The 27,625-nt window shown below is 34.9% G+C and overlaps 1 protein-coding gene across 1 annotated transcript in view; it reads right to left on the reverse strand.

Annotated features, from left to right (window-relative positions):
• The window catches only part of AQR (aquarius intron-binding spliceosomal factor), a 93,947-nt gene that overhangs the window by 51,003 nt on the left and 15,319 nt on the right, over positions 1 to 27,625 (reverse strand). Inside the window, exons 5-14 of the mRNA XM_081831843.1 lie at positions 26,788 to 26,908; positions 24,333 to 24,473; positions 22,880 to 22,948; positions 21,712 to 21,812; positions 19,822 to 19,898; positions 16,408 to 16,472; positions 15,072 to 15,188; positions 13,024 to 13,137; positions 11,317 to 11,420; positions 1,351 to 1,453 (exon numbers count right to left, since the gene is read on the reverse strand). Of these exons, the coding sequence (XP_081687969.1) occupies positions 1,351 to 1,453; positions 11,317 to 11,420; positions 13,024 to 13,137; positions 15,072 to 15,188; positions 16,408 to 16,472; positions 19,822 to 19,898; positions 21,712 to 21,812; positions 22,880 to 22,948; positions 24,333 to 24,473; positions 26,788 to 26,908 (1,012 nt within the window). The remainder of the gene's footprint in view (positions 1 to 1,350; positions 1,454 to 11,316; positions 11,421 to 13,023; positions 13,138 to 15,071; positions 15,189 to 16,407; positions 16,473 to 19,821; positions 19,899 to 21,711; positions 21,813 to 22,879; positions 22,949 to 24,332; positions 24,474 to 26,787; positions 26,909 to 27,625) is intronic.

Consider the following 27,625-nt stretch of genomic DNA (forward strand, 5'->3'; position numbering starts at 1 on the left):
TTTCATGTTGTCAGAAAATAGGACAAGGAAGTTTTAGAAAGCACTTGTAGTCAGAAAAAATGAAAAGGCAAAGACGGTGACCTAAGACATACATTTCACACAAGTAAGCCTATCAATAAAAAAGTATTTTCCATACTTGAATTAAGTTAAAACTCCAAGAATCTCTCTCCAACTGTCACTTAAACACCTGTCATCAGGCTTAAAACACCTGCTACCAATAGCTTCTGGTTACTATCCCCAAAACTAGCATCATCTTCTCTATAGTAAGAGACTGTATTTTACACCCTATATTAAAAGTATGAGCTTGGAATATAAATCACAAAACTGTGTACCTATTATGGTTCCATACATGTAAAAAATGCATATACACACCCACACAGTTTATGTTTGTAGAGTTATAAAAAACAAACTAAAAACAAAAAAATTAAAACAAGGTATTTTTTTTTACTCATGCAACTGGCAGAAATTGGGATGACTCATAACATCCAATGCTGCTTAAGGAGACACACTCTAATACACTGTTGGTAGGAACATACATCTTTCAGAGGATAATTCGGCTGAATCTTATCTTTTAAATAAGCACATGCTTCAATCAAATAATTTCACTTCTAGGTACCTCTCCTAAATGTCCACACATATGCACAAACAGGCATGTGCCAGGACCACACCATTATTTATAAAAGTGAACATTGCAAACAGCTTAAATATTCAGAGTGGGGATATAATTACTCATGCATTTTATGAATTATTTTTCTAAAGCTAAAAATAAAATATTCCTATTCCTCAATTTTTCTGTGAACCTAAAACTGCACTAAAAAAATAAATAAATAAAACCTTACCAAAGAAGTATTAGTTTAAGTCCATTATTTCCCAAAATGACTGAAAAATCCGTTAGAATTCTTAAACCAAGTCAGTGATAATTTTTCTAAATATTCCTCAGTTTTCTAATGATAAAGGTATGCCTTAATATTCAAGGTACCATATTTAAATAACTTTTAAAATAAATGGTTAGATAAATATGAATGCATATGTATTACCTGTGTCTGTGTAACTATGACCTGTAAAAGGCAGGAATGGTGTCAATTATCAATGTATCCCTAATGCCTGAATCCAGTGCCTGACACAGAAGCTCTGCTCATTCATGTTTGGACTGAATTCACGCCATGAAGCAGTTTTAAAAGGTTAAAGACTTAAGAAAAGAAATCTAATAGATATGAAATCGGACAAAATCATATGATGATGTAATTGTGAAACAGGTAGCAATGACCTACTTAACCTTTAGCCCAGGAAAAAATTTGTATCAACCCACGTCTTTAAGAAAGGGAAAATTTAAAGAACATTAATATTTACCAGCAATTCTAGAAGAAATTCTTTATCAAAAGTTGTGTCTTCATTTTTAGGAAGAGTTGGTAACAAGCAGAGGTATGATGCCACCTGGTGGAGTGTATTTGAACTGCAGAATAAGGAATATTCGGATCAGAGTATCTTATTAACTTACTTTATTTTTGAAACACACAATTTTACAGATGGCTTAAAAAATTTTACCTAGCAAATATAACCCTATAAAACTGCAGCAAATAAAAAAAAATCAGCAATGAAAGTTAACCCCCTTAATGCAGGTTCTCAAAGGTCTTCTGCAAAACCCCTGTGGGTCCCTGAAACCTATTTCTAGTAAGTCTGCAAGAACGATATTTTTTTCTATTAATACTAAGACATTATTTGTTTTTTCCACTATCTTTACATACACAGTGAAAAGCAATGGTGGGTAAAACTGCTGGCATGGGTGAAGGCGGTGGTACCAACCAGGGCTCTAAGGAGCCATAGTATTCCTTACTGCCACATGCAGAGGGGGAAAAAAAGCCACTTTCATTTAAGAATGCCCTTAATGAAGTAGCAAAATTAATTTATTAATTGAAATTAAATTGCTACTTAAAATTATTAATAAAATTAAATTTGGACTCTTGAATACCTGTTTTTTAAAAATTCTGTGTGACAAGATAGGAAGTACACATTTTCCACACAATTTTTACTTCAAAGAACTAATGACAAACTATGGTTATTCAAACTTGAATACCGGCAAAAAATTTTCAAATCTGAACAAAATAAACCAATAACTTTAAGGAAAACAACTGACAGTATTTGTTACCAAAGATAAAATTGGAATTTCCAAGTGAAAAACTGGAATTCTGGAAAACGTGCATTCACCACCATGAGCTGAACAGCTTTCCATTACTTAAATATAGTTTCATCACCCTCGCCAAATGCCCTCACACACTCTATCCCAGTCCCTGGTAACCACTAACCTGTTTTTGATCTCTACAATTTTGCTTGTCCCAGAAGGTCATATAGATGGAATCATACATTATATAGCCTTTTGATACTGGTTACTTTCATTTAGCATAATGCAACTAAAATTCACCCACACTGTGTACATTTGTAATTGGTTCCTTTTTACTGCTGAGCAGTATTCCATCACACAGATGTAGCACAGTGTGTTTATTCACTCACCAGTTGAAGGGTATCTGTTTTGGACAACTATAAAGCCACTATATAAATTTCCCCACAGATTTTTGTGTGAACATAAATTTTCATTTGGGTATATCTATGAGAACACTAGATTGTATAGTAAATGCATGTTTAACTACAAGAAACTGTCACATTTTTCCGAAGAGGCACTACCATTTTGAATTCCCACCAGCAATGTGCGAGAATTCCAGCTGTTCCACATCCTTGTCAAAAGTCAATACAGAGTGTGTTTTTTAACAATTCTAATAGACATGTAATGGTATCTCATTAGGATTTAAACTTGCATTTCTCTAATAACTAATGATGCTAAACATCCTTCTGTGGCTTACTGAATGAAATGTATCATCTTTGGTGAAGTATCTGTTCAAATCTTTAGCTATTTTTTTTTTTTAAGATTTTATTTATTTATTTATTTAATTGATGAGAGAAAGAGAGAGAGAGAGACAGTGAGAGAGGGAACACAAGCAGGGGGAGTGGGAGAGGGAGAAGTAGGCTTCCCGCAGAGCAGGGAGCCCTATGTGGGGCTCGATCCCAGGACCCTGGGATCATGACCTGAGCCAAAGGCAGCCGCTCAACCAACTGAGCCACCCAGGAGCCCCTCTTCAGCTATTTTTAAATTGTTTTCTTATTATTGAGTTCTGAGACTTCCGGATACCAGTCCATCACCAGATATGTGTTCAGTCAATATTTTCTCCCAGTCTGGGGTTGTATTTTCTGTTAACAATGTCTTTCAAATAGTAAAAGTTTTAAATTTTGATAAAGTCCAATTTATCAATTTTTTTTCTTTATGGATTGTGCTTTGGAAATCTATGGAAATCTTTGCACAAACCATAATCACAAAAATTTTCTCCTATATGTCCTATTAGTTCTGGTTCTGATAAGTATGTCTGCAATTCATTTCGAGTTAGTTTGTGTACATGATGTGAAGTATGTGTTAAGTTTCATACTTTGCATATAGACGTCCAACTGTTTCACCACAGTTGTTGAAAAGATTATCCTTTCTTCAGTGAGTTGCTTTGGCATCTTAGTCAGAAATCAACTAAGATATATGTCTAGTCTGTTTCTGAACTCTACTCTGTTCCAGTGATCTATATGTCTATATGTCCTTTATTCAATACCACAATGTCTTGATTACTGTAGCTATATAGACAGTCTTGAAATTAGGTAGTGGGAAAACTTCAACTTTGTTCTTTTTCAAAATGGTTTTGGCTAGTCTCTTTGTCCTTCCATATTAATTTTTGAATAAGCTTGTCAATTTTTAGAAAATATCCTGCTGGGATTCTGAATTATACCTACAGATCAATTTGGGCAGAATTCATACCTTAATTGAGTCCTCTCATCCATAAGCAAGGCAAATGTCTCCATTTCTAAAATTAATTCACTTTAGTTGCACAGACTTCCTTAATATGGTTTCAGATACCACACTGAAACTAACATTTAAGAAACTTCCACTTGTCAAGTTGTGATATGGTATCAAAGAAAAATATTCACAATTATTTGAAAAGGCTATTAAAATACATTTCCCTTTTGCATAAGGGAATTTCTTCATTTACTTCAACCAAAACAGTATCTCACAATAAATGAAATACAGAAGCAGATCTACAAATCCACTGTCTCTGATTAAGCCAGACATTAAAGAGATTTGCAGGGGAGGAGTTAAGACGGTGGAGGAGTAGGAGGACCCTAAGCTTGTCTCATCCCTTGAACACAGCTAGATTAGTTATCAAATCATTCTGAACGCCCAAGAAATCAATTGGAGGTCTGAGAGAACAAAAACTAGTCTACAAGTAGGAAAGCGACCACTTTTTGGAAGGAGTCCCAGAAGATGAAGAGAGAGAAAAAGGGACAGAGGTTTATTTGAACAAATTATAGCTGAAAACTTCCCCAATCTGGGAAAGGACACAGACACCAAAATCCAAGAAGCACAGAGAAATCCCATTAAATTCAACGAATGTCAACTATTGCCAAGGCATAGCATAGTCAAATTCACAAAATACATAGACAAGGAGAGAATCCTGAAAGCAGCAAGGGAAAAAAAAAAAAAGCCCTTAAACTACAAGGTTAGACCGATCAGATTCACAGCAGAGCTGTCCACAGAAACTTGGTGAGCCAGAAAGAAGTGGCAGGATGTATTCAATGTGCTGAATGGGAAAAAATGCAGCCAAGAATTCTTTATACAGCAAGGCTGTCATTCAGAATAGACGGAGAGATAAAAAGAGTTTCCCGGGCAAACAAAAACTAAAGGAATTCATGACCACTAAACCAGCCCTGCGAGAAATTTTAAGGGGCCTCTGAGTGGAGAAAAAAAGACCAAAAGCAACAAACACTATAAAGGACCAGAGAACATCACCAGAAACACCAACTCTACAGGTAACACAATGGCACTAGATTCACATCTCTTAACAATCACTCTGAATGTAAATGGACTAAATGCTCCAATCAAAAGACATAAGGTATCAGAATGGATTTTAAAAAAAAACAACAACAACGAGTCATCTATATGCTGCCTACAAGAGACTCATTTTAGACCTGAAGACATCTGCAGATTGAAAGTAAGGTATGGAGAACCATCTATCATGCTAACAGACATCAAAAGAAAGCTGGAGTAGCCATACTTAAATCAGACAAACTAGATTTTAAAACAAAGTCTGTAACAAGAGAGGAAGAAGGGCATTATATCATAATTAAGGGGTATATCCATCAAGAAGATCTAACAATTGTAAATATTTATGCCCCCAACTTGGGAGCATGCAAATATATAAATCAATTAATAATAAACATAAAGAGTTTCCTCAAAAAGTTGAAAATAGAGCTACCCTACAACCCAGCAACTGCTCTCCTAGGGATTTACCCCAAAGATACAAATGTAGTGATCTGACCCCAGTGTCCATAGCAGCAATGTCTACAATAGCCAAACTATGGAAAGAGCCCAGATGCCCATAGACAGATGAATGGATAAAGAAGATGTGGTATATATATATATAATATATACATATACACACAATGGAATGTTACTCAGCCAACTAAAAAATGAAATCTTGCCATTTGCAATGACGTGGATGGAATTAGAGGGTATTATGCTAAGCAAATAAGTCAGTCAGAGAAAGACAATTATCATATGATCTCACTCATATGGAATTTAAGAAACAAACAGAGGATCATAGGGGAAGAGAGGGAAAAATAAAACAAGGTGAAATCAGAGAGGGAGACAAACCATAAGTGACTCTTAATCATAGGAAAAAAACTGAGGGTTGCTGGAGGCGAGGGGGGTGGGGGGATGGGGTAACTGGGTGATGGACATTAAGTAGGGCACATGATGTAATGAGCAGTGGGTATTATATAAGACTGATGTATCACTGACCTCTATCTCTGAAACCAATAATACATTATATGTTAATTAAATTTAAATTTTAAGAAATGAAATAAAAAAATAATAAACATAAAGAAAATCATTGATAATAATACAATAATAGTAGGGGATTTTAACACCCCACTTACAGCAATGGACAGATCATCTACAGAAAATCAACAAGGAAACAATGGCTTTGAATGACACAATGGACTGGATGGACTTAACAGATACATTCAGAACATTTCATCCTAAAGCAGCAGTATACACATTCTTTTTGAGTGTACATGGAACATTCTCTAGAACAGATCACATACTGGGTCACTCAAAAAGTACAAAAAGATCGTGATTATATCAAGCATAGTTTCAAACCACAACACTATGAAACTTGGAAGTCAACCATAAGAAAAAATTTGGAAAGACCTCAAATACATGGAGGTTAAAGAACATCCTACTAAAAATGAGTGGGTTAACCAGGAAATTAAAGAAGAATGAAAAAAACACACGGAAGCAAATGAAAATGAAAACACAACAGTCCAAAACCTTTGGGATGCAGCAAAGGCAGTCCTAAGAGGGAAGTATATAGCAATATAGGCCTTCCTCAGGAAGCAAAAGTCTCAAATACACAACTTAACCTAACCAAAGGAAATAGAAAAGGAACAGCAAATAAAGCCTAAAGCCAGCAGAAGAAGGGAAATAATAAAGATTAGAGCAGAAATAAATGATATAGAAACAAAAAAACCCAGTAGAACAGATTAACAAAACTAAGAGAGGGTTGACAGAATTAATAAAACTGATAAATCCCTAGCCAGATTTATCAAGAAGAAAAGAGGAAGGACCCAAACAGATAAAATCACAAATGAAAGAAGAGAGATCACAACCAATACCCTAGAAATACAATTATAAGAGAATACTATGAAAAATTATATGCTAACAAACTGGGCAATCTAGAAGAAATGGACACTCCTAGAAACTTACAAACTATCAAAACTGAAACAGGAACAAATAGAAAATTTGAACAGACCCATAACCAGCCAAAAAATTGAATCAGTAATCAAATATCTCCCAACAAACAAAGTCGTGGGCCAGATAGCTTCCCATGGGAATTCCACCAGACATTTAAAGAAGAGTCAATACCTATTCTTATCAAACTGTTCCAAAAAACAGAAATGGAAGGAAAGCTTCCAAACTCATTCTACAAATCCAGCATTACCTTGATTCTAAAACCAAAGACCCCACTAGAAAGGAGAATTACAGGCCAATATCCCTGATGAACATGGATGCGAAAATTCTCAATAAAATACTAGCAAATCGAATTCAATAGTACATTAAAAGAATAATTCACCCAATCAAGTGGCATTTATTCCTGGGCTGCAAGGGTGGTTCAGTATTTGCAAATCAATCAATGTGATACACCACATTAATGAAAGGATAAGAACCATATGATCCTGTCAATAGATGCAGGAAAAGCATTTGACAAAATAAGCATCCATTCTTGATAAAAACCCTCAACAAAGTAGGGATAGTTGGAACATATCTCAACATCATAAAGGCCACATACAAAAGACCCACAGCTAATATCATCCTCAATAGGGAAAAACTGGGAGCCTTTCCCCTACAGTCAGGAATAAGACAAGGATGTCCACTCTTACCACTACTATTTAACACAGTCCTGGAAGTTTCAGCCTCAGCAATCAGATAACAAAAAGAAATAAAAGGCATCCAGATCAGCAAGGAGGAAGTCAAACTTTCACTATTTGCAGATGCCATATTCTATGTAGAAAACTCAAAAGACGCCACCAAAAAATTGCTAGAACTAATACATGAATTCAGCAAAGTCACAGGATATAAAATCAATGTGCAGAAACTTGCTGCATTTCTATTCACTAAGAATGAAGCAGCAGAAAAAGAAATCAAGGAATTGATCCCATTTGTAATTGCACTGGAAACAATAAGATATCTAGAGATAAACCTAACTAAAGAAAGAGGTAAAAGATCTGTACTCTGAAAACTATAAAACACTTATGAAAGAAATTGAAGAGGACACAAAGAAAGGGAAAAGCATTCCATGCTCATGGGTTAGAAGAACAAACATTGTTAAAATGTCTATATTACCCAAAGCAATCCACACATCTAATACAAACCCTATCAAAATACCACCAGCATTTTTCACAGACCTAGAACAAACAATCCTAAAATCTGTATGGAACCACAAAAGATCCCAAATAGCCAAAGCAATCCTGAAAAAGAAAAACAACTGGAGGCATCACGATTCCAGATTTCAAGCTATATTACAAAACTGTAGTCATCAAAACAGTATGGTACTGGCACAAAACAAACACACAGATCAATGGAACAGAACAGAAAACCCAGAAATGGACCCACACCTATATGGTGAGCTAATCTTCAACAAAGCAGGGAAGAATATCCAATGGAAAAAAGAGGGTCTCTTCAACAAATGGTGTTGGGAAAACTGGACAGCAACATGCAGAAGAATGAAACTGGACCACTTTCTTACACCACACACAAAAATAAATTGAAAATGGTGAAAGACCTAAATGTGGGACAGGAAAACATCAAAGTCCTAGGGAAGAGCACAGGCAGAAACCTATTGGTTGTAGCAACTTCCTACTTCACGCTGTTGGAGGCAAGGGAAACAAAAGCAATTATGAACTACTGGGACTTGATCCAAGATAAAAAGCTTTTGCAGTACAGCGAAGGAAACAATCAACAAAACTGAAAGGCAGCCTACAGAATGAGAGAAGATATTTGTAAATGACATCTGATAAAGGGTTAGTATCTAAAATCTATAAAGAATCTATTAAACTCAACACCCAAAAAAACAAATAATCCAGTTGAGAAATGGGAAGAAGACACTTTTCCAAAGAAGACATCCAGATGGCTAATAGATGCATGAAAAAATGCTCAGTATCACTCATCATCAGGGAAATAAAAATCAAAACCATGAGATACCACCTCACACCTGTCAGAAAGGTTAAAATTAACAACACAAGAAACAACAGGTATTAGTGAGGATGCAGAGAAAGGGGAACCCTCTTGCACTGCTGGTGGGAATGCAAACTGATGCAGCCCTTCTGGAGGACAGTTTGGAGGTTCCTCAAAAAGTTAAAAACAGAACTACCCTACGATCCAGCAATTGCACTACTAGGTATTTACACAAAGGATACAAAGATACAGGTTGGAGGGGTACATGCACCCCAATGTTTATTGCATCATTATCAACAACAGCCAAACTATGGAGAGAGCCCAAATATCCACTGACTGATGAATAAAGAAGAGGTGGTATATATATACAAAGGAATATTACTCAGCCATCAGAAAGAATGAAATCTCGCCATTCGCAACAGTGTGGATAGAGCTAGAGTATATTATGCTAAGTAAAACAGAGAAAGACAAATACCATATGATTTCATTCATATGTGGAATTTAAGAAAGAAAACAGATGAACATATGGGAATGGGGAAAAAAAATGAGAGAGGGAAGCAAACCATAAGAAGACTCTTAACGATGGAGAACAAACTGAGGGTTGATGGAAGGAGATGGGTGGGGGATGGGCTAAATGGGTGATGCGCATTAGAGAGGGCACTTGCTGTGATGAGCACTGGGTGTTGTATGTAGGTAATGAATCACTGAATTCTACTTTAGAGACCAATAGTACACTGCATGTTAACTAAAATTTAAATTAAAAAAAAAATTTGCAAAAATGCAAAACAATGCCACTCCCCACTATATATTTTTTTAATTTTGGACAATATATTTTTCATTAACACTACAATGCTAACATATAATAGGCTTTTAATTGATTTTAATAAAGTATTTAAAAATTTTCCAGTTTTAATTTTTAATATAGTGAACATAATGGCTATAATCCACATTAAAAAAGTTTTTTAGCATCCTCAATAATTTACAAGAGTATAAAGGAGCATTATGGGCAAAAATAAATTCCCCATATGGATTATGCAGCTAAACTGAACGTAAAAAAAAAAAAAAAAATCTATGGAAGTGTTTTAAAATATATTTTATAATCTTATGGTGATGAAGGCCTTCTACAAAAACCATTTGTTACTGTTATAAAAATGATTGACAGGATTAAAAATTTAAAACATTCGTAATAACAAAATACACCAAAACAAAGTTTAAAAGTGAGAAACTGAGAGAAAATAACTGCAACACAAACCAGACAAAATATCAGAGCATGCAAAATACATAAAGGTTTCTTTAAAAAAAATCAGTACAAGCGATGAAATACAAAATAGCAAAAGATAACAAGAAAGTTACAGAGGAAATGCAAAAGGCCAGGAAAAATAGAAAGATGCTTAATTCCCCCAAGATAATCACAGAATGCAAAGTTAAACAATGCGGGTTCTTTTATTCTTGGATTGGCAAAAATGAAAGGCTAGTGTACCTACTTGGTAGAGAAAGAAATAAATCCTCATATGCTGTTGGTATAATCGATATTCCTTCGAGTCAATTATACTGCTTCTGGGAATCAGTACCAAGAATTTTTATATAGATATAGAAACAATGTTGTTCATTACTGAATTGTTAGTAATGGCCAAAAATTTAGAAGGTAAAGATGTGTCAATAGGAGAGTGATTAAAAAATAGTATAGTTGACCTGTCCAATGGAACTTTATGCAGTTCATTAAGAGAATGAAACAGATTTTTGTGTTATTGTAAGAGTCATTATTAAATCTTCTTACAAAAATCAAAAACCAAACCAACTTTCAATTTGAAACCAAATTTGTTTCATTTTAAATAGTCAATGAACTAAATATAATTTCTCCCAAGAATTAAGGACAATGGGGAGATAACAACACAGTTAAAAGTTAGACTGCCTAGGTTTGAAATTGGAATCCTAGCTCTGCCACTTACCTGCTATTTGATCTAGGCAAATGACTTAACAATTCTGTGTCTCAGTGACCTTATTTCTAAAATGGTACCTATCCTCACACAAATGAATGTCTTGAGGATTATTTACACACTTAGTAGAGTGCCTACCATGTACTATAAATGTCTTACTACCATTTTCAAAAAAGTATATTAGCTAAGTGTCAAAGAATATTACTAATTTCATAAATTCTGAACACACAAAAATTTTTCTCATATTCTAATATCACATATGAACATTTACTGGTTTCTGTTTTATATTATGATAGATGGGATACCAGTTTTATGTTCTACTCTAAGAAAAATGTATGATTTAGGAAAAATGTTTAAGTTATGAAAAATATAAATTTTGCCCCCCAAAACAGAAGATCAATAATTATATCTAAGTGACTTAAAGATACCAACTGCTAGAGAGTAGCACTAGTTTTAGCTGTCAACAGAGTGGTGCAATAAGTTACATTACTTAGTAGTGCAAAATGATTAAAAGCAAAAAGAAAATTAAAATTCAGTTTTCCTTTCATGTTGACTTACCTGAGAGGTCCAAAAAGCTTGACCAAAGATTCCCGAGTATCTACTTCTGCCACATTTGAGAGGGCAAAATCATAGAGTTCAGGGAAATGTGCAAAAGCAGCTCTCTAGAAAAGAGAATAAAATCAGTAACTAATGCCTACATATTAATACAATCAACTACAATTTATATACTACATAATAAAAATAATATTTAAAAAATATTAATGCACTTCTCTTTCTTATGCTTCTCATATGTGACCTCTGCCTTATTTAGCCAGAAGCATTCAATACAATGGGAAAAAACTAGAATTATTCCAGCAGGATTGCAAAAACAGAGTCAATGTTCAGTTTTTTATTTCTAATGCTGTATTTTGAAGATACATGAAAACAGCCACAAAAGCCTTAGCTTCGCTGACAGGAAGGGAAAGAAAAATAAAACAAAACACTTTATTATGAAGAACTGGGGCAACAAAACTAAAAGAAAGTTCCAAGGGAAATTCCCACTGGAGAGATAGCTTGAGGGAGAATTCAAAAGCACAGTGGTTTGTGCTTTTACTTTGGAACTCTGGAAAGAAAGGACCTTTCAGGGTAACACCCCCAACCAACCATGCGGTAAGCTGTAAGAAAACAAAAATAGCAGCATTACAGTGACTGGGTAAGAGTGTAAAAGGTAGTCTTCCTTAATGTCCACGTGGCACAGAGAAGATCCAGATATTTTCATGTGCCTCATAGTAGATGGCACCACAAGTTGCCAAGGTTATTGGTGAGCATGCCATGAGATTACTACAGCTAATAGCAAAACGACCCTGCAACCCAAGCCTCAGTGAGTTGTTTAAGCTAGGAAATGAATGAGAGTCAGCTCTCAGGAGAACTCTAGTACCACCAAGAGCAAGGTTGGAACCTCATCAGCAAGGAGATAGCCAAGCTCCTCAGGAACCATCATCATGCCTTGCCTGGTGCCAAGAGAGCAGACCACATGCCACACGAGCCGTGGTCACTTCAAGGGCAGAAGCAGAAGGACAAACACACTACTGCTCTGAGAAGAGCAGGAAAAGACATTTGAGCCAGGACTCTATGCAGATCACTCCTCTTCCAAAATGATGAGGCTATCATAGTGCCTCCACATATCCAGATGCCATTCTGGGAAAGAAGAGGGAGAGCAGAGTGTCCTTGAGAGATAGTGGAATTGATTATGAAAGACAATTTGAACTTAAGTTTGACTGAGTCTTTACCCAAAAAGACTCTTTAAAACAGAAAGAACTGAATTTCTTCAAAGTGACAAATAAAAGCTTCTTTCTGCCACCAGAAAGAGTAAGAGCAGGATGAGATCAGTAATAGAAAACAAAGGTACTTTGTTGACATAGCTGAGCTGTACTGGCAAATTTCAGTCCCATTATGGTTGTTTACTTTTAAAATGTACAAAATGCTCACACATACTTTGTCAATATATTGGAATGGTCTTTCATAAAATAAAAATGGTAAGTATATGCATCAAATTGGCCCAGTAACTGATAGAAAATTTGACTGTCAAATATCAGTATTGTGATTCTCAAGACTGAAGAGAGCCATTTTTTCCCCATGGATTCATTAGAATTAGCAATATTTAAAAAGTTCAATATGAAAACATCATTAAATTAGTACTTTCCTCTATCTGTACTACACAAAACTAAATTATTTGTGACCCAACTTGATAGAGCAGAAGCATAGGCTGCACTGCATTTCAGTTACCTGTAGAGAAGTAATTCTGTCATAGTGAATTGTGGTCATCTCATTCTCTGTCAGAGCATTTCCAGTCTGGTCGTTAATCTCAAAACCAGTATAGAACTTTAGCATGTCCAAAAGCTGAAAGGATACATTTACATTACTAAACTGTGTGAACATAAGAACAAGAAACCAGGAACAAAAACTACTATAAAGAGTAAACAAGTCCATATAACTTCTCAGAGGTGCTGAAAAACTCTGGAATGTAAACACTGCAACAAACACTTTAGAACATATCCAAATGTGTTATTTTTATTTTTTATATATATTTTATTTATTTGACAGAGAGAGACACAGCGAGAGAGGGAACACAAGCAGGGGGAGTGGGAGAGGGAGAAGCAGGCTTCCCGCTGAGCAGGGAGCCCGATGTGGGGCTCGATCCCAGGACCCTGGGATCATGACCTGAGCTGAAGGCAGACGCTTAACGACTGAGCCACCCAGGCGCCCCCAAACGTGTTATTTTTGTAAGAATAAAGTATGAGTCTAGTGAATAAATTATTAAAGTCTATTTCATAGACATGGTCTACTTCTACAGAGAGGAACTTAAACTGTAATCCCAATAATGAACAGACATTAAGGATCTAAGGAAGTCAAACACTAATGGAAAAAAACTACATCACTGCAAATTTATAGAACTAGACCAGTAGGGGGAACCCATGAGGTCCTTTACTTATGCCACTTAATACAGAATTTTCTGAATGAAGGTTCTGGAATTCATAATTAAAGATACTCTCCTCTGTGTACTGCTTCTATTAGGGAAAAGCAGCAAGGTGAGGAAAGCTAAGATATTTATTCCTCTCATCAGTCTCCATGGCCATCAAGCCCTTTGTTTGGCCTAGTTACGGTTGCTAATGAAGGCCTGCTTTCCCTTCCTAGCAATGGCATCAAGAATCTACCGGCTGCATTCACCCCAAATCTTTATTATTCTTAATTCTAATCTATGGAAGATCAGATATGAGAATTTTAATATGTTGTAATGTATGTGGCAAATCACTAGACAGAAATTTAATAAGAGAATGAGAAAAAATATAGATACAAGATAAAAAAATTCTTGGGGCGCCTGGGTGCCGCAGTCGGTTAAGCGTCCGACTCTTGGTTTAGGCTCAAGTCATGATCTCAGGGTCGTGAGACTGAGCCCCAAGTGGGGCTCTGCGCTCAGTGGGGAGTCTGCTTGAGATTCTTTCTCTCCCTTTCCCCAGCTTGCACTCTCTAAATTTAAAAAAAAAAAAAAAAGATAGCGAATTCTTTTTTTTTTTTTTTTTTAAAGATTTTATTTATTTATTTGAGAGAGAGAGACACAGCGAGAGAGGGAACACAAGCAGGGGGAGTGGGAGAGGGAGAAGCAGGCCTCCCGCAGAGCAGGGAGCCCGATGCGGGGCTCGATCCCAGGACCCTGGGATCATGACCTGAGCCAAAGGCAGACGCCTAACGACTGAGCCACCCAGGCGCCCCAAGCGAATTCTTAAAAGAATATGTAAACACATAAAAATTGTATTTCCAATTATGATCTCATTGAAAGGCAAGTGTTAGAAGTTTGTTAGAAGACTTTCCTCCTGAAAAGGAGATGTGAAACAAGAAATGTGAAACACTAATACTTCTTTCTACCCAAGGCAGCAAATGACCACTTCCATGCTATCAACTGTCTCTGTCACCACCATCTTATGGAAAGACAGCCATGATATTAGGGCACAGTTCTCTTGAAATTAATGCTTATCATCTATTGTATTCCACAGTGGTTACTAACATAAAATATATGAGTATGTGGGACTACATTGCCAAGATCATAATTTAGTCCAATAATAAAATCACATATGATTAACAAAAGCTCTTAATCATTCATTTTCTATATTAAGACTTGATTTTACTTTAAAATGACTAATTAGGAATTTATATTATTCAATATTTAGCAAAATTTCCTTTATATCATCCACTGGTATTAGTTTCATGGCAAAAAAAAAAAAGATCAATTTAGAAATGAAAACTGTATGTAACAGTTCAGATCTATCAATGCTCACCTGGGAAAAAAGATGGCCATCCTCTTCCCTATGAACAAGATTGGAAAGGTAACAGTGAACCAAAAGGTGAGAGTCATCCAGGATGGTATTAAACCAGCGCCTGGTGGGGAGTAGGGCCTAGAAAAAATAAACATGGCAATAAGTCTGTATGATCTCTGCAGCTAGAGGTAAAATCTACTAATTTGCTCAGAAGTGTCAATCACATACAAGGTACCCTCTAGTCTCCCAAAAGTCACGGTGCACAAAGCAAGGGGTCTGGTCAATGCCATAAGTAAAGTCAGTGGCAATGTTTAAAAATAAAATCCAGCACTGAAGAAATTTCACACATACATAGGCCAGTAGTTTTCAAACAAAATCCTATATGAAATCCCAATATGTATTGTGTATAGATTTAAAAGTGGTGCTACTCTGAGAGAAAAGGGACTGGGGATCTCCATGTGGAGACTTCTTTCTCCCTATCTTCTTCCCACATCCCCTTGTGACAGTCAGTAAGACAATGTCGAGATAGTGGTATCAGTTTGAAAACCTCTAATCTAATCAAATATCCTCATTTTACAGAGGAGGTTATCAAGATCCTCAGAGGTTATATTTTAGTTACTGGTAGAACTAGAATCTGAATAAAGATCTCATGAATGGCTGCTAGTCCAATACCCTAATCCTTATGTCAAGAAACCACCCTCTCTCTCCAGATAAGAAATGAACACAAAGGATTTTCTTTCAATTTCCTGCAGTAAAGAGGGAAAGGAAAGGAAATGAATTCAATCTGAATTACACCAACTCTGCATCTGAACTTTGTCAAAATCTTGCACCTAATATTATGAAATCTTCTTTAAGAATCTTAATTTAAAAAACTGACAATAGCAGCTATATCTTTTTTCATCAACAATATTTAGGCACATTTAGAAAAGTGAGATTATTAAAGAGATGGCCATAAACCCATAACTTCAGCCACAATTAAAACTCTAAAAAAAACAAAAACAAAAAAAACCAACTCTATGATGGGGGAAAAAAAAAAAAAGCCAAAACCAAAACCAAAAACCTCTATGATGGGGTATTAAAATATGATAGAAAATAAAATGCTATTGCTAGACTCATGTTTAATAACTACACTATATAATATTTTTTTCTACAAACAATAGCCATCTGACAGCTATTTGAAAACCTCAAGGGCCAACTGCTTTTGACTTTCCTCTCTCTGTTACACCTAGAAACAGGTAAAAAAAAAACTAAGGCCAGTTTGAAGTAATGTAATATTTCATATATCTCATATAGTCATATACTCAACCTTATCCCCATTAAAGATGATGTAACAGAAAAGTCACTGCACATTTCTTACCTCTAGGTCAATCATAAGTTCAATGAATCTTTCACAGTAATGAACTTTGTCCATAGTGACTGGTTCTAGACGTAACAGAGAAAACATGTTAGAATCTTCTTACTTAGGCTATTCAATGTACTAAATCTTAAAATTGGCAGTTATTTAGTTATTGCAACTGTCATCTGTCTCTTACTCATCAGGACAGGATCATGATTCAGAGTTAAGGACCCCACCTGTATTTCAAAAAAGGCATGTCTTACCCTTATGTTTAGCTCTACAAATATAAGAAAATGAAAAACCTATTTTGGGTCAGAAACACATTTAAAGTATCAGGTTTGCAAAAACATTTTTAAAGTGCTTAGATTTAGATCTACTAATGTCTGTAATAATTAGTCATAAAAAATGACCTGTACTAAATGATTAGATTTGAAAAAACCGAGTGATACAAAAACTAAAAAGGCAGTCTAAAACAAAACAGAACTAAAAAGGTGGTTTAAATCAGTTCTTGACCCACTTTCCTTCTTATCTTCACACACTGAACTTCTACAACTTCTCTCATATACATAAACACATGTATGTATGTATACATGCAGACATAGATACCTGTAGAATGCAAAGAAAATGGGTGGGAAAGGTACACACCAAACTAATTAAAGGGACAACTGTTAGAGGAGGTTTTTTTCCACTGTATATATATATATATTACTTTTTGACATTAAAATGTCAATGACAGAGCAATGAAATATTTTTAAATCACTACCTTATTTTATGCTATTCATGAGTATTAATGTACTATTTTTAAAAACATTTACTTTTGTTTTTAAATAATTACGACCTTGTAACATGACAAACTTTTAGAGTACAAGTTTTGTTTTTTTTCTAATGCCAAGTAATAGTCTACCATTTTACCAGCTAAACCATCCTGCCAAGATTCTGTCAATTAAGAAGGAAATAATTCCAGGGTCCCCACTGCTGCTTAGTCTAAGGACTCCCAGTAGCGATTAACCCCAGTGCTTAGATTTAACCTATGAATGCTTAAATAAATCCACATAATATTTAATTTATTTGTGGTATACAGGAAAATAGAAGGCTTCATCTGAAGAAATAAATGTGAATACTTTTGTGACTAATATATGGAATATTAAGTAGAACTTTTCTAGTTAACACATGCTCCAAATCCAGACCATGAAATAACATAACCATAACATTTCACAGCTGGAAAAGACCTCAGAGAATGCCTATTCTAGCTCTTTTCCAGGTGAGAAAGTGAAAACCAGAGAAAATGACCTGGTAAAAGTGTAGAACAAAATAATGGCTGGTTAGAACTGGAATCTAGGTTTTCTGAGACATAATCTAGTCATATAGCTGTTGAAACTAAAGAATTTAAAGGAGCAACTTATAAATTAAATCCATGCAAACTAGTCCTCTGCTTTTTTTTCTTGTTACTGTAGAAGAAAAATATTTTTCTCCAAAATTTAAAAAGCGAGCCAACTCTGTACTCTGTATTTTTATTTATAGTTTGAGAAAATTACTGGCAATGACCTATTTAAAATTAAAATTAGAACATGATGCTTGCCACTCAACTTCTGAGCTCTGGTGAATAAAGCTGCATATTTTTATGTAAGTTGGCCCTACTGGGCATATTGTTTAGAGCTGAAACCTTGTCATTCCAATTTCAGACACCAAGATATCCTTATCATTTGCTTCTTACGTACATTGTGGTTTTTTTCCTTTCTTCTGACAGCAGTCCTGACATCTCAGATCAACCTATACAGATTTCCTTTATAATAACCGATAGGATATATTGTTTTTCATAACCCTGTAAAATGAAACTATGATCCTTATTTTTTTAAAAAAACCAGTTTTCTGTTTTCTAACTATATAATCCATCTACCTTTACCCTCTCTGAACTAGCACACTACTTTCATCATCTTATTGGTTCCTCTGCTAGAGTTAACAAATTTTGATTAAAGCTCAAGGTCAATCTAAGAAATTTTGTTTTCTGGCAATAAATAAACAATGGTAACAGCTGGTGGTTTGAAGATTGTTAAAATTAATGCAGATGCCATGTTGCTGTTGTTACTTGATTTTCAAACCTTGCTGATGCCCCAAAATTAACATTCTATAGAGATGTCCATTTTTATGACCTTAATTATGATAGGCATTAGCACTTCTAAGCACTCATTACTACCTTTTGTGCCCCAAAAGAGAAATCTAAGTTTTCCTTCTAGATTTAAGCCACTTAACTGACTTAAAAATACTAATATTTTTTTTTATTCTTATGTTAATCCCCATACATTACATCATTAGTTTTAGATGAAGTGTTCCATGATTCATTGTTTGCGCATAACACCCAGTGCTCCATGCAGAATGTGCCCTCCTCAATACCCACCACCAGGCTAACCCATCCTCCTACCCCCCTCCCCTCCAGAACCCTCAGTTTGTTTTTCAGAGTCCATCATCTCTCATGGTTCGTCTTAAAAATACTAATATTAAGTGACTTAGATGATTAGCATATGACAATTTTTTTCTTTACACTGATGCTGGGACTAATCTTATGCCTCAAATCAGGTATAGCTGATGGACAGCATTAGTATCTATTCCTCACTGAATTATAGGTATGATTTTCAGTTGTAAAATCTTACTTGGAAGATCGGCATTTATAAGTAATCCTGTTGTATTTTAGTTTAAAAAAAGCTACAATCTCTGATGCGAAAATATAAATATGATACATCTACACTTAGAAAATAAAATTTTATTAGCCAATCTTACACAGCATATATACACCTTTATTAAGTAAAAAATATTCTATGTACATTCACTAAGTGCTTATAAAGATCTTGCAAACTCAGCATAATGTAATTAGCCCCTCTTGGTATACAGGCATTATCTCACACACACACACACACACACACACACAAATATAGTATAATCATGGTATATTTTTAAGTATATAGTCTACACAACATATATTTGTTTCATCAATAAGTGGAGGCCATGTTAGAGGGAAATCTTTCCCATTTTGTCTTGTCGCTCATATCTCAAAAATAATTCTTTTCCCTCCAAACAGTATTTGATGTTGTTTAAAAATACTATCTAGCACCATATTGTAAATTCCACGTGGGTCTGTGACTGTCTTGTTCACCACTATATCCCTGCACCTCGTTCAGGACCTAAGTCTAGCAAGCAAACTCAAAAAATATTTGCTAAGTAAATGAGTATTTCAATAACAATGTAGGTACCTTTAAAACATGTGAATTTTTAAGGCAGTCACAATACTCAGACTGGTAATATACATGAAAAGGGGAGGATAGATATGTTGTCATTATGATTTAAAACTATTCTAAGAGCAGGTTTTACACTGGAGACTAGTAAATACTGTAGAGGCACCTAAATGACAACTTCACAAATGAGCTAAGAGAAGACAGTTACCAGAAAGAGGCACTGATTTCAGCACAGAGATAAACTTCTGTATGAGTTGTGAAAGAAATCTTCTTTCTTGATAGGCTCTAAAATCAGAAAATAACATTGACCAAATTATTTTTGAAAAATAATTATTTCAAAAGTAAAATTAAATGTCGAACAAGCCTTTCTTAAACTGTTCAAATGCTCCACTTTTCTCTGAAATTGGGACCATAATTTGAACACACAGCTGCTTCTTTATTACTGGTGTAATAAGCCAGCTAAGAAACACCCCTTTCTCTTACTGTGAAAGTTTTCACTTGTGATTTAAAGGTCAGAACTAGAAAGGAGTTTTTAAAATTTCATTTATAGTCTGCCCTTAAGGTTCAAAATTTAACGTTTAAGTATGTAGTTAAAATAAGATAAGCAATTTTATACCTTAATATGTTTGAAGTATCACATGTAATAGAATATTACAATGTCTAAAAATTAAATGTTGGTTTAAAAACAATTTTCTAGGGGCGCCTGGGTGGCTCAGTTAAGTGGCTGTCTTTGGCTCAGGTCATGATCCCAGAGTCCTGGGATTGAGCCTCATGTCAGGTTCCCTGCTCAGTGGGGAGCCTGCTTCTCCCTCTCCGTCTGCCTGCCTCTCTGCCTACTTGTGCTATCTCTCTGTCAAAAATAAATAAATAAAATCTTAAAAAAAATACTTAAAAAAACCCCAACAATTTTCTTCTACTCCTTACTAATTTAAGATGCACTGTGTACCAATAAATCAACAAACAAACATTCATCATGCACCTTTTTACAGTTCTTCCCATTTTCAGTAACAACCAGCATAACCCCAGGTTTCACTTCCTTTTGTCCTCAACCCTCTTTTCAGGATTTATGTATCTCACTAAATCATCTCATCCATACTCATGGCTTTCATTATTAGCTACACATGTACAGAGTACTTTCCTAAGTGGAAGAAAAAATAAGCTAGATCTAGAAAGTTATCCTAGGTCCAAGGGAAGGGAGTCTTCAGCATATTTACATAAGTAGAGAAAAAGGAGTGAGTGGAAAAGAACAATAAAAGATGGAAACAGAACAAGGAGTGCTGCTCCAACAGTCACACGTAGATAAGGCAAGGTCACAGTTAGACCAGTTAGCCTGAAAGAGAGAAAGAGAGAGAGAGAGAGAGTGCTCTTGGAGTATGTAGATCCTTCCCCTGTGTCCTACTAATACCACTTTGTTTGGTGAAATAAATACTTACTGCCAGACTTACCCAACTGATTATAAATATTACTATTAAAAGAACCCACAACCCTCACCTGCTTTTTTAATCCTTATACTTCATTTATTCTTCTCCCTAGCCTGTATCACCATCTAAAATAATACATAATTGATCTGTTTGCTGCTGTCTTCCCCAACTACAATGTAAGCTCCATAGAGCAGGAATTACTTCCATTTTGTTCTCTGCTATATCCCCAATACCTAGACTAGTACCTGGCAAAAATATAAACATTCACTATTTGTTGAATGAATGAATGAATGAATGAATGAGTGAATAATGGCTGAAATGTATAAAAATCATTGTTAATAATAAGAGAGTAAGAAAAAGAAAGAAAAGTTGGATTGACAGCCTGAAGACTGTGGAGAAAATCAAGAACCATCCATAACAGACAAACTATGGTCAATAGACAGACAGAAGATCAGTGATATACTTATCACTGGGGCAGACAGAAGAGAAAGAAGAAAAACATGTTGATGCTGTGGTTTTCCCTTCAGATCTTTATGAAAAATATTCCTATGAGAGTAAAAGCACTTCTTATTTATTTGGTTCAGCCTTATATAAAGGAAACAACAAACCAGCCAATATCATCTAAGACTCACAACCAGTGTAACAAACCAACATGGAACAAAGCTTTGGCAACATACTGTTCTCTTGTTTCTGGATCCATCTTTTCATCATTTTTTTTAATCAAGTTCCAGAATTTTCTTAGCTTAGGTGTCTTCTTTAATTCTAATTCCAATCGTGCCTGAAAGAATGATGTGCTTTAAATCACCAGTTACCTCCAAGTTTACAAGGATAAAAATTAGATCCACTATTTGCTAGTTTTCTAATGTGTGGATATAATAGGATAAAACCTGAAAGCAACAAGATAAAACCTAAAAACTGAGAAACTAATAACTCTATTTTGAAAAACTGTTCAATTCCAATAATTGTTAATAATAACAAGAAAAAAATAATAATAAAAACTGCCTTTTCCTGTCAAGGTCTTAAGCTCAATAATCAATTAAATTTCTTTCTTATTTCTAAAATTAAGGCTTTAAGTTTGAAAAATCAGAGCATTAAAACTTACTAGTATAATCACTGAAATTTGAAAAATGAGTCTGAAACACTGAACATAGAAACAGCTGTCACAAGTAAACAAGGAAATGTCCACATGACTATATTCTGTCTAATGGCACTTATCAGTTTTAACTTAGCATTATTTATATAAGTCTGTTTTTATCGCCATCAGCTGGTACCTATGAATAAGCCTGCATATCTGGCTATGTGCAAAAACCCCATATGCAGGAAATGGAATTTTCAGTAAACTTATTATTTATCCTGAAATTTGATAGTTATAACTTTATTCCCCAAGATCACAATTAATTTGGTTTTGATAGAATGACACATATGATCTAATAAGGATTTGATGAAAGAAAAAATGAAGTCATTAATATTAAACATGATCTAGACCTTCTCCTATAACTGTGTACATTCTAATCTAAGGAAATAAAAAACTCAAGTCTGTATTTGGTCTCATCCAAAGACACACATGAAATAATAACCACATTTTGCTAAATTAACCCTTTCTTTATGAGCTCAATAGATATTATCTTATTTTATCTCATAATAATATTAGGTGAAAGATCTACTAGCTTATACATAAAAACTTTAAAATTAAAAAACTACTTGTATGGTAAGTTAGTGCATAGTAAACTAAATGTATTTTCTAAGCAGGAAAGGGGATTTTTAGTTACCATTTTATATCCATATTAAAGCTACATCCACCTATATAACACATATATACATAAGTTTCTGAAATTAGATACTTACAGGCTGTAAGCCCATCCACATTGGGAGGGAGATAAGCTGCTGTACTTGACTCCGTATCAAGTCTACTTCCTGTTTAAGGCACAAAGAAAACAAATATATAAGCACACCAGTATTTTAACTTAAATCTTTACATAAGGAATATACTACCTGTGGTGAAAGCATGCCACCAATACTTTCAAATTAATGGTATTTTAATATTTCATATTAAGGACTTGAAGTGCTGGTTAGTGTTCCTATGTGCAAGAAGGCTGTGATGTACCTTATGGAGAAAATACGTGTGTTACATAAAGTTTGTTTAGACTTCAGTTACAGTGCTGTTGGCCATGAACTCAAGGTTAATAAATCAACAATATGTTATTACATAAGGTGTCTTTAAACAGAAACACATAAAACAAGATTATGTATTGACTGATTGATGAAAATGTTGTGACTGTAGGCTTGTAGGCTCCTAAGCCTGTATTTTCCCTAGGAGCAGTGGGGTTCAGTTTTAGCCAATTCAGTGTTTGCAACTACTTCATAGACCTAACTACCTCAAGTAATGAGAACTGATGGCATATTGAAAAAAATAAAGTATTTCAATAATAAACTAGCTTTTAAGTTAACCAAACCTAGCCCCAAACTACTAATACTAAATAAACCTTTTTTTGTTCAACTTCTGATAAAGAATCATGTTTATATTTACATTTGCATTGTGTAGTTTAATAAATGTTAAGGAGGTAATAGTGGCATCCACTCAGGGCTTCATGAATCTTTTTTTAATGCCTTTACACGATTCATACGAGGTAGTACCTCAAGTAATACAACAAGTAATAGTCATCCATCTATCAACATCCAGTCTTAAGATAAGAAAGAACCCCATGCACTACATGGGTCTAATGCACTATCAGTTCAGAGGCACAGACCTTCACTTAACCACAGTAGAGAAGTGCAAATGAAATATTAATTACTGTAAATATTTAATTCTTTTGAAGATACTCCTATGAAGGATGAAAATGTGTCATACACAACCCAAGAGATTTTCAAAGATCATCCACAACTGCCCCTAACCAGTCAACTCAAAACATAACTCTCCTGCTGACCTGGCAGCTTGTGCATGAAGCATGCCTGAAAAGTAAGAAAGCTAGTTTCTGTGTGCAACTGTGGCACAGATCTCATTACTCAAAGTTCATACTGGCCAGACTCGATGATGCTCTACCTTTGGAGAATTTCAGCTCTGATTCTCATTTTTCTTAAGAGTATAGATAGAAAAAGGAGACCCAGTCCAAGCCTATTTTAAAAGTGAATGGATCTTCTAAAATGTTTTTATTGAGAAGTGACTGAAATTAAGCTTCTGGCATTATCCTCCATCCCCATTACCATGGATGAAGAGTTGGCGATAGAGGTAATTTCACTTATGTTCAACTTAAAAAACAAGAAAATGTGAAAGTTTTCCCCCAAGATAAAGTAAAATTACCAAACTATTGAAGCAATGATCAAGAAAAAGCAGTAAGACCGTCTGTTCATGGAGTGAAAATTCACCATCGGTTTCAGCTAATGCTGCTTTCAAGATACACTTAAAAAAAAATGGGAAGTGGTCTGGCTTCTTCTTAAAAGTCTGAAAAGAGAAAGAATAAAAATTTATTTTGAAATGGCTTGCTCTCCACTTTTTCTCCCCTAAACAAACATCAGTAGACTCTTCAGGAATCTATTAACAAAACCAAATAATTACCAACAAGATTATCTGCTTACTTATAATTAATGGTAGCAAGTCAAATATAGGTTTCTGGCAAGATCATGAAAGAGGTGTAGTAACCTTTACCTAATAAAATAATGTTTTGTGTGTTTTTAAAAAAAAAATATATATATATTTTTTAAGTAATCTCTATGCCGAACATGGGGGCCTGAACTCATGACTCCGAGATCTAGAGTTTCATGCGCTACTGACTGAGCCAGCCAGGTATCCCTAAAATAATGGTTTTACTTCCTTTATTTTTTTCTTTTATGGATTATGCTCACATTTAACTTAGTGTTTGTTTCTAAGGATCTGAAATGTTTTAATTCTTCTAACTTAAGCAAAAGAAACATCTTTAGCAAAAATTAGTTTCCCACTAACTAATCTCAAAGACGGTGGCTCCTGCTTTGTATTAGCTCCTTACTCTTAACATCCAAGTTAATATATAAAAAGTAAACAATGTAATATATTCAAGCTTCCCTGTGACCTACCTCCCCTTTTCTCTTCTTTCAGAAGTGCTCCAAATGTGTGGTCTATACTAGTTGTTTTCATTTACTTCCCTACAGCAGGCTTCCACCCCCAGGACGACCCTGAGGCTATTACGGCTGTCAAGTCCAATAGACTCTTCCAAGCCCCTACTCCTTTTCAATGTGCTGAGGGCCCCTCTTCTGTTGTGTACATAGTAGTATTTTGGGGTTCTAACCTCATTCTTTTCCCCCTCCCTTGAACTTCAACAACATATGCTAATGATTCTAAATATACATCCTCAGTCGATCACTCTCATTAACTCTACATCCCAGGATTCCTCTGTCTACTAGACAATTTCATCTAGGTATTCAAAAGGCAATTTAAACTCAGTAAGTCCAAAAATCAATTCAACAATTTTGTACCCTCCATAGTACTACTCAACCCTCTATTACTACCTATCTTGGTAAATGGCAGTATCATCTATTACACTCAGTTGCCCAAGCCTGGAAAGTTATTGAAAATAACACCCTTCCCTACTATTAATTATTCAGTTATGAAATCCAGTCAATTCTGCTTTCTAAATCTTTGTGTATCCTCTTCTCTTCATCTGTATTTCTCTACTTCAAGTCCTAATCACCAAAATGGTCTTTATAACATGCAAACTGATCAGGTCATTCTTTAGCTCAAAAAATCTTCCTTCTCCCTTCTTATAGTAGCGTGAAGCAACTTCAAGAAATCCCCAGGATCTTTCAATAATACACAAGGCCCATAGTTTACTCGGGCTCTAATCTGCCCAAAGATGGCTCTTACTTAGTGAATATCCAAGAGAAGTGCCCATGGTTTTATCTTAAAGAGTTTAATACTTCCTCAGTTTACAGACCATTGCCACAAAAAGATGACAAATACCCATGCCTTTTCTTCATTTAAAAAAGTTGATGAGCTGATCATTTTATGGCAGCCAAAGAGAACCTAGATTTTGGACCTCTACTGACCAAGCCTCTATTAAACTAGCATAAAGAAAAAATGTCAGTCTACTAGAAATTTCAAAAAGGGAAAAGCAGATCCTAAATTGGGGATAAGGAGAAAACTGAAATTACCATATAAACATCTGTCTTGACTTTGGCAACACTATGTATGGAAAACTATAAATATATACTCCCTGTTGTGAAAAAGGACACTGAAAAATATCTCATTTGAGCACTATCTACTTGTGCTATTTAATATAAACTTCATTTCAATCTGATGAAAGGTCTTTATACTTCAGGGTGCCTGGGTGGCTCAGCTGGTTAAATGACTGCCTTTGGCTCAGGTCATGATCCCGGAGTCCCGGGATCGAGTCCCGCATCGGGCTCCTTGCTCGGCAGGGAGTCTACTTCTTCCTCTGACCCTACCCCCTCTTGTGCTCTCTCTCTCTCTCTCTCAAATAAATAAAAATCTTAAAAAAAAAAAAGAGAAAAGTCTTTATACTTCATGCCATTCTTCGTTTCAAGCACGAAATAGAAAAATAATTTCACTTTCATAATTTTTTGGTTCATAGTAAAATTAGTTCGAACAAAGTACTGAAATCAAAAAAGAATAGTATTCTTCATATATCCACTTTCTTCTCAACCCTTACTTTATTTTTGGGCAAAGTTCTGTTCTAAAAACATTATTTATTATCAGTCAAAAGTTCTACTTTTTAATGGCTTAAACACAGTATGAAAGCTCTGAAGTAATTTAAATCTGTTACCTCCCATGCAGGGACATTTTCTCTGAATTTCTCATTCACCATACAGCAGATTGACATTAAATAGGCCTTGCTGGACACCTCTGGAGAATAATTCATCCAGAGGTAATTTTCAAGATACTGGCTGTGAAGAGTGAAAAAGCACAGAATACTTCATTAGTTACCACCACTCACTATAATATGTCACTCACCTGGAAGAGCATGATTATCTACAACTTTCTGAAAACTTTTTAAAAACTACGTAACTTGAAAATCCTTCACAAATTTACCTATAATCTAGGTCACCGCTATCTGCTACCAATTTATTTATAATAACTGTAGCTTTGGAGAATAAGAGTTTATACTTTTAAGGCAGGAAGACAGCAAAGATCACTAACATGTAATTATCACTATCAGAACACTGGGGATATTCCTTATCCAAAACTCTTTATGAAGTAAAAAACCAAAATGATATTGTGGGCAATTTCAGAAGATAAATGTATCTGAGACATTAATACTACCTCATATGAGGACCAAATGACTTCCACAAACTAAGAAAGAGACTTAATAAAAAGAAGCATTTTAATACTTAATTTACTAGGTATTCAACATAAGTCAGTTTTCAAGGTAACTGGCATTTTCCTCTCAAGATACCAAAATTCGTATTTTAAGACTGTGGTGAAAATATTCCTTAATAAATTTAAGTATTTCTGATTTCTACAACATAACTTAGCTATTTTTTTTAATTTTATTTTACTATGTTATGTTAGTCACCATTCATTACAGCATTAGTTTTTGATGTAGTGTTCCATGATTCACTGTTTGCATATAACACCCAGTGCTCCATTCAATACGTGCCCTC

Source organism: Leptonychotes weddellii, chromosome 9 (genome assembly GCF_054177405.1).
Source record: "Leptonychotes weddellii isolate Sample4059 chromosome 9, ASM5417740v2, whole genome shotgun sequence".
Lineage (NCBI taxonomy): Eukaryota > Metazoa > Chordata > Mammalia > Carnivora > Phocidae > Leptonychotes > Leptonychotes weddellii.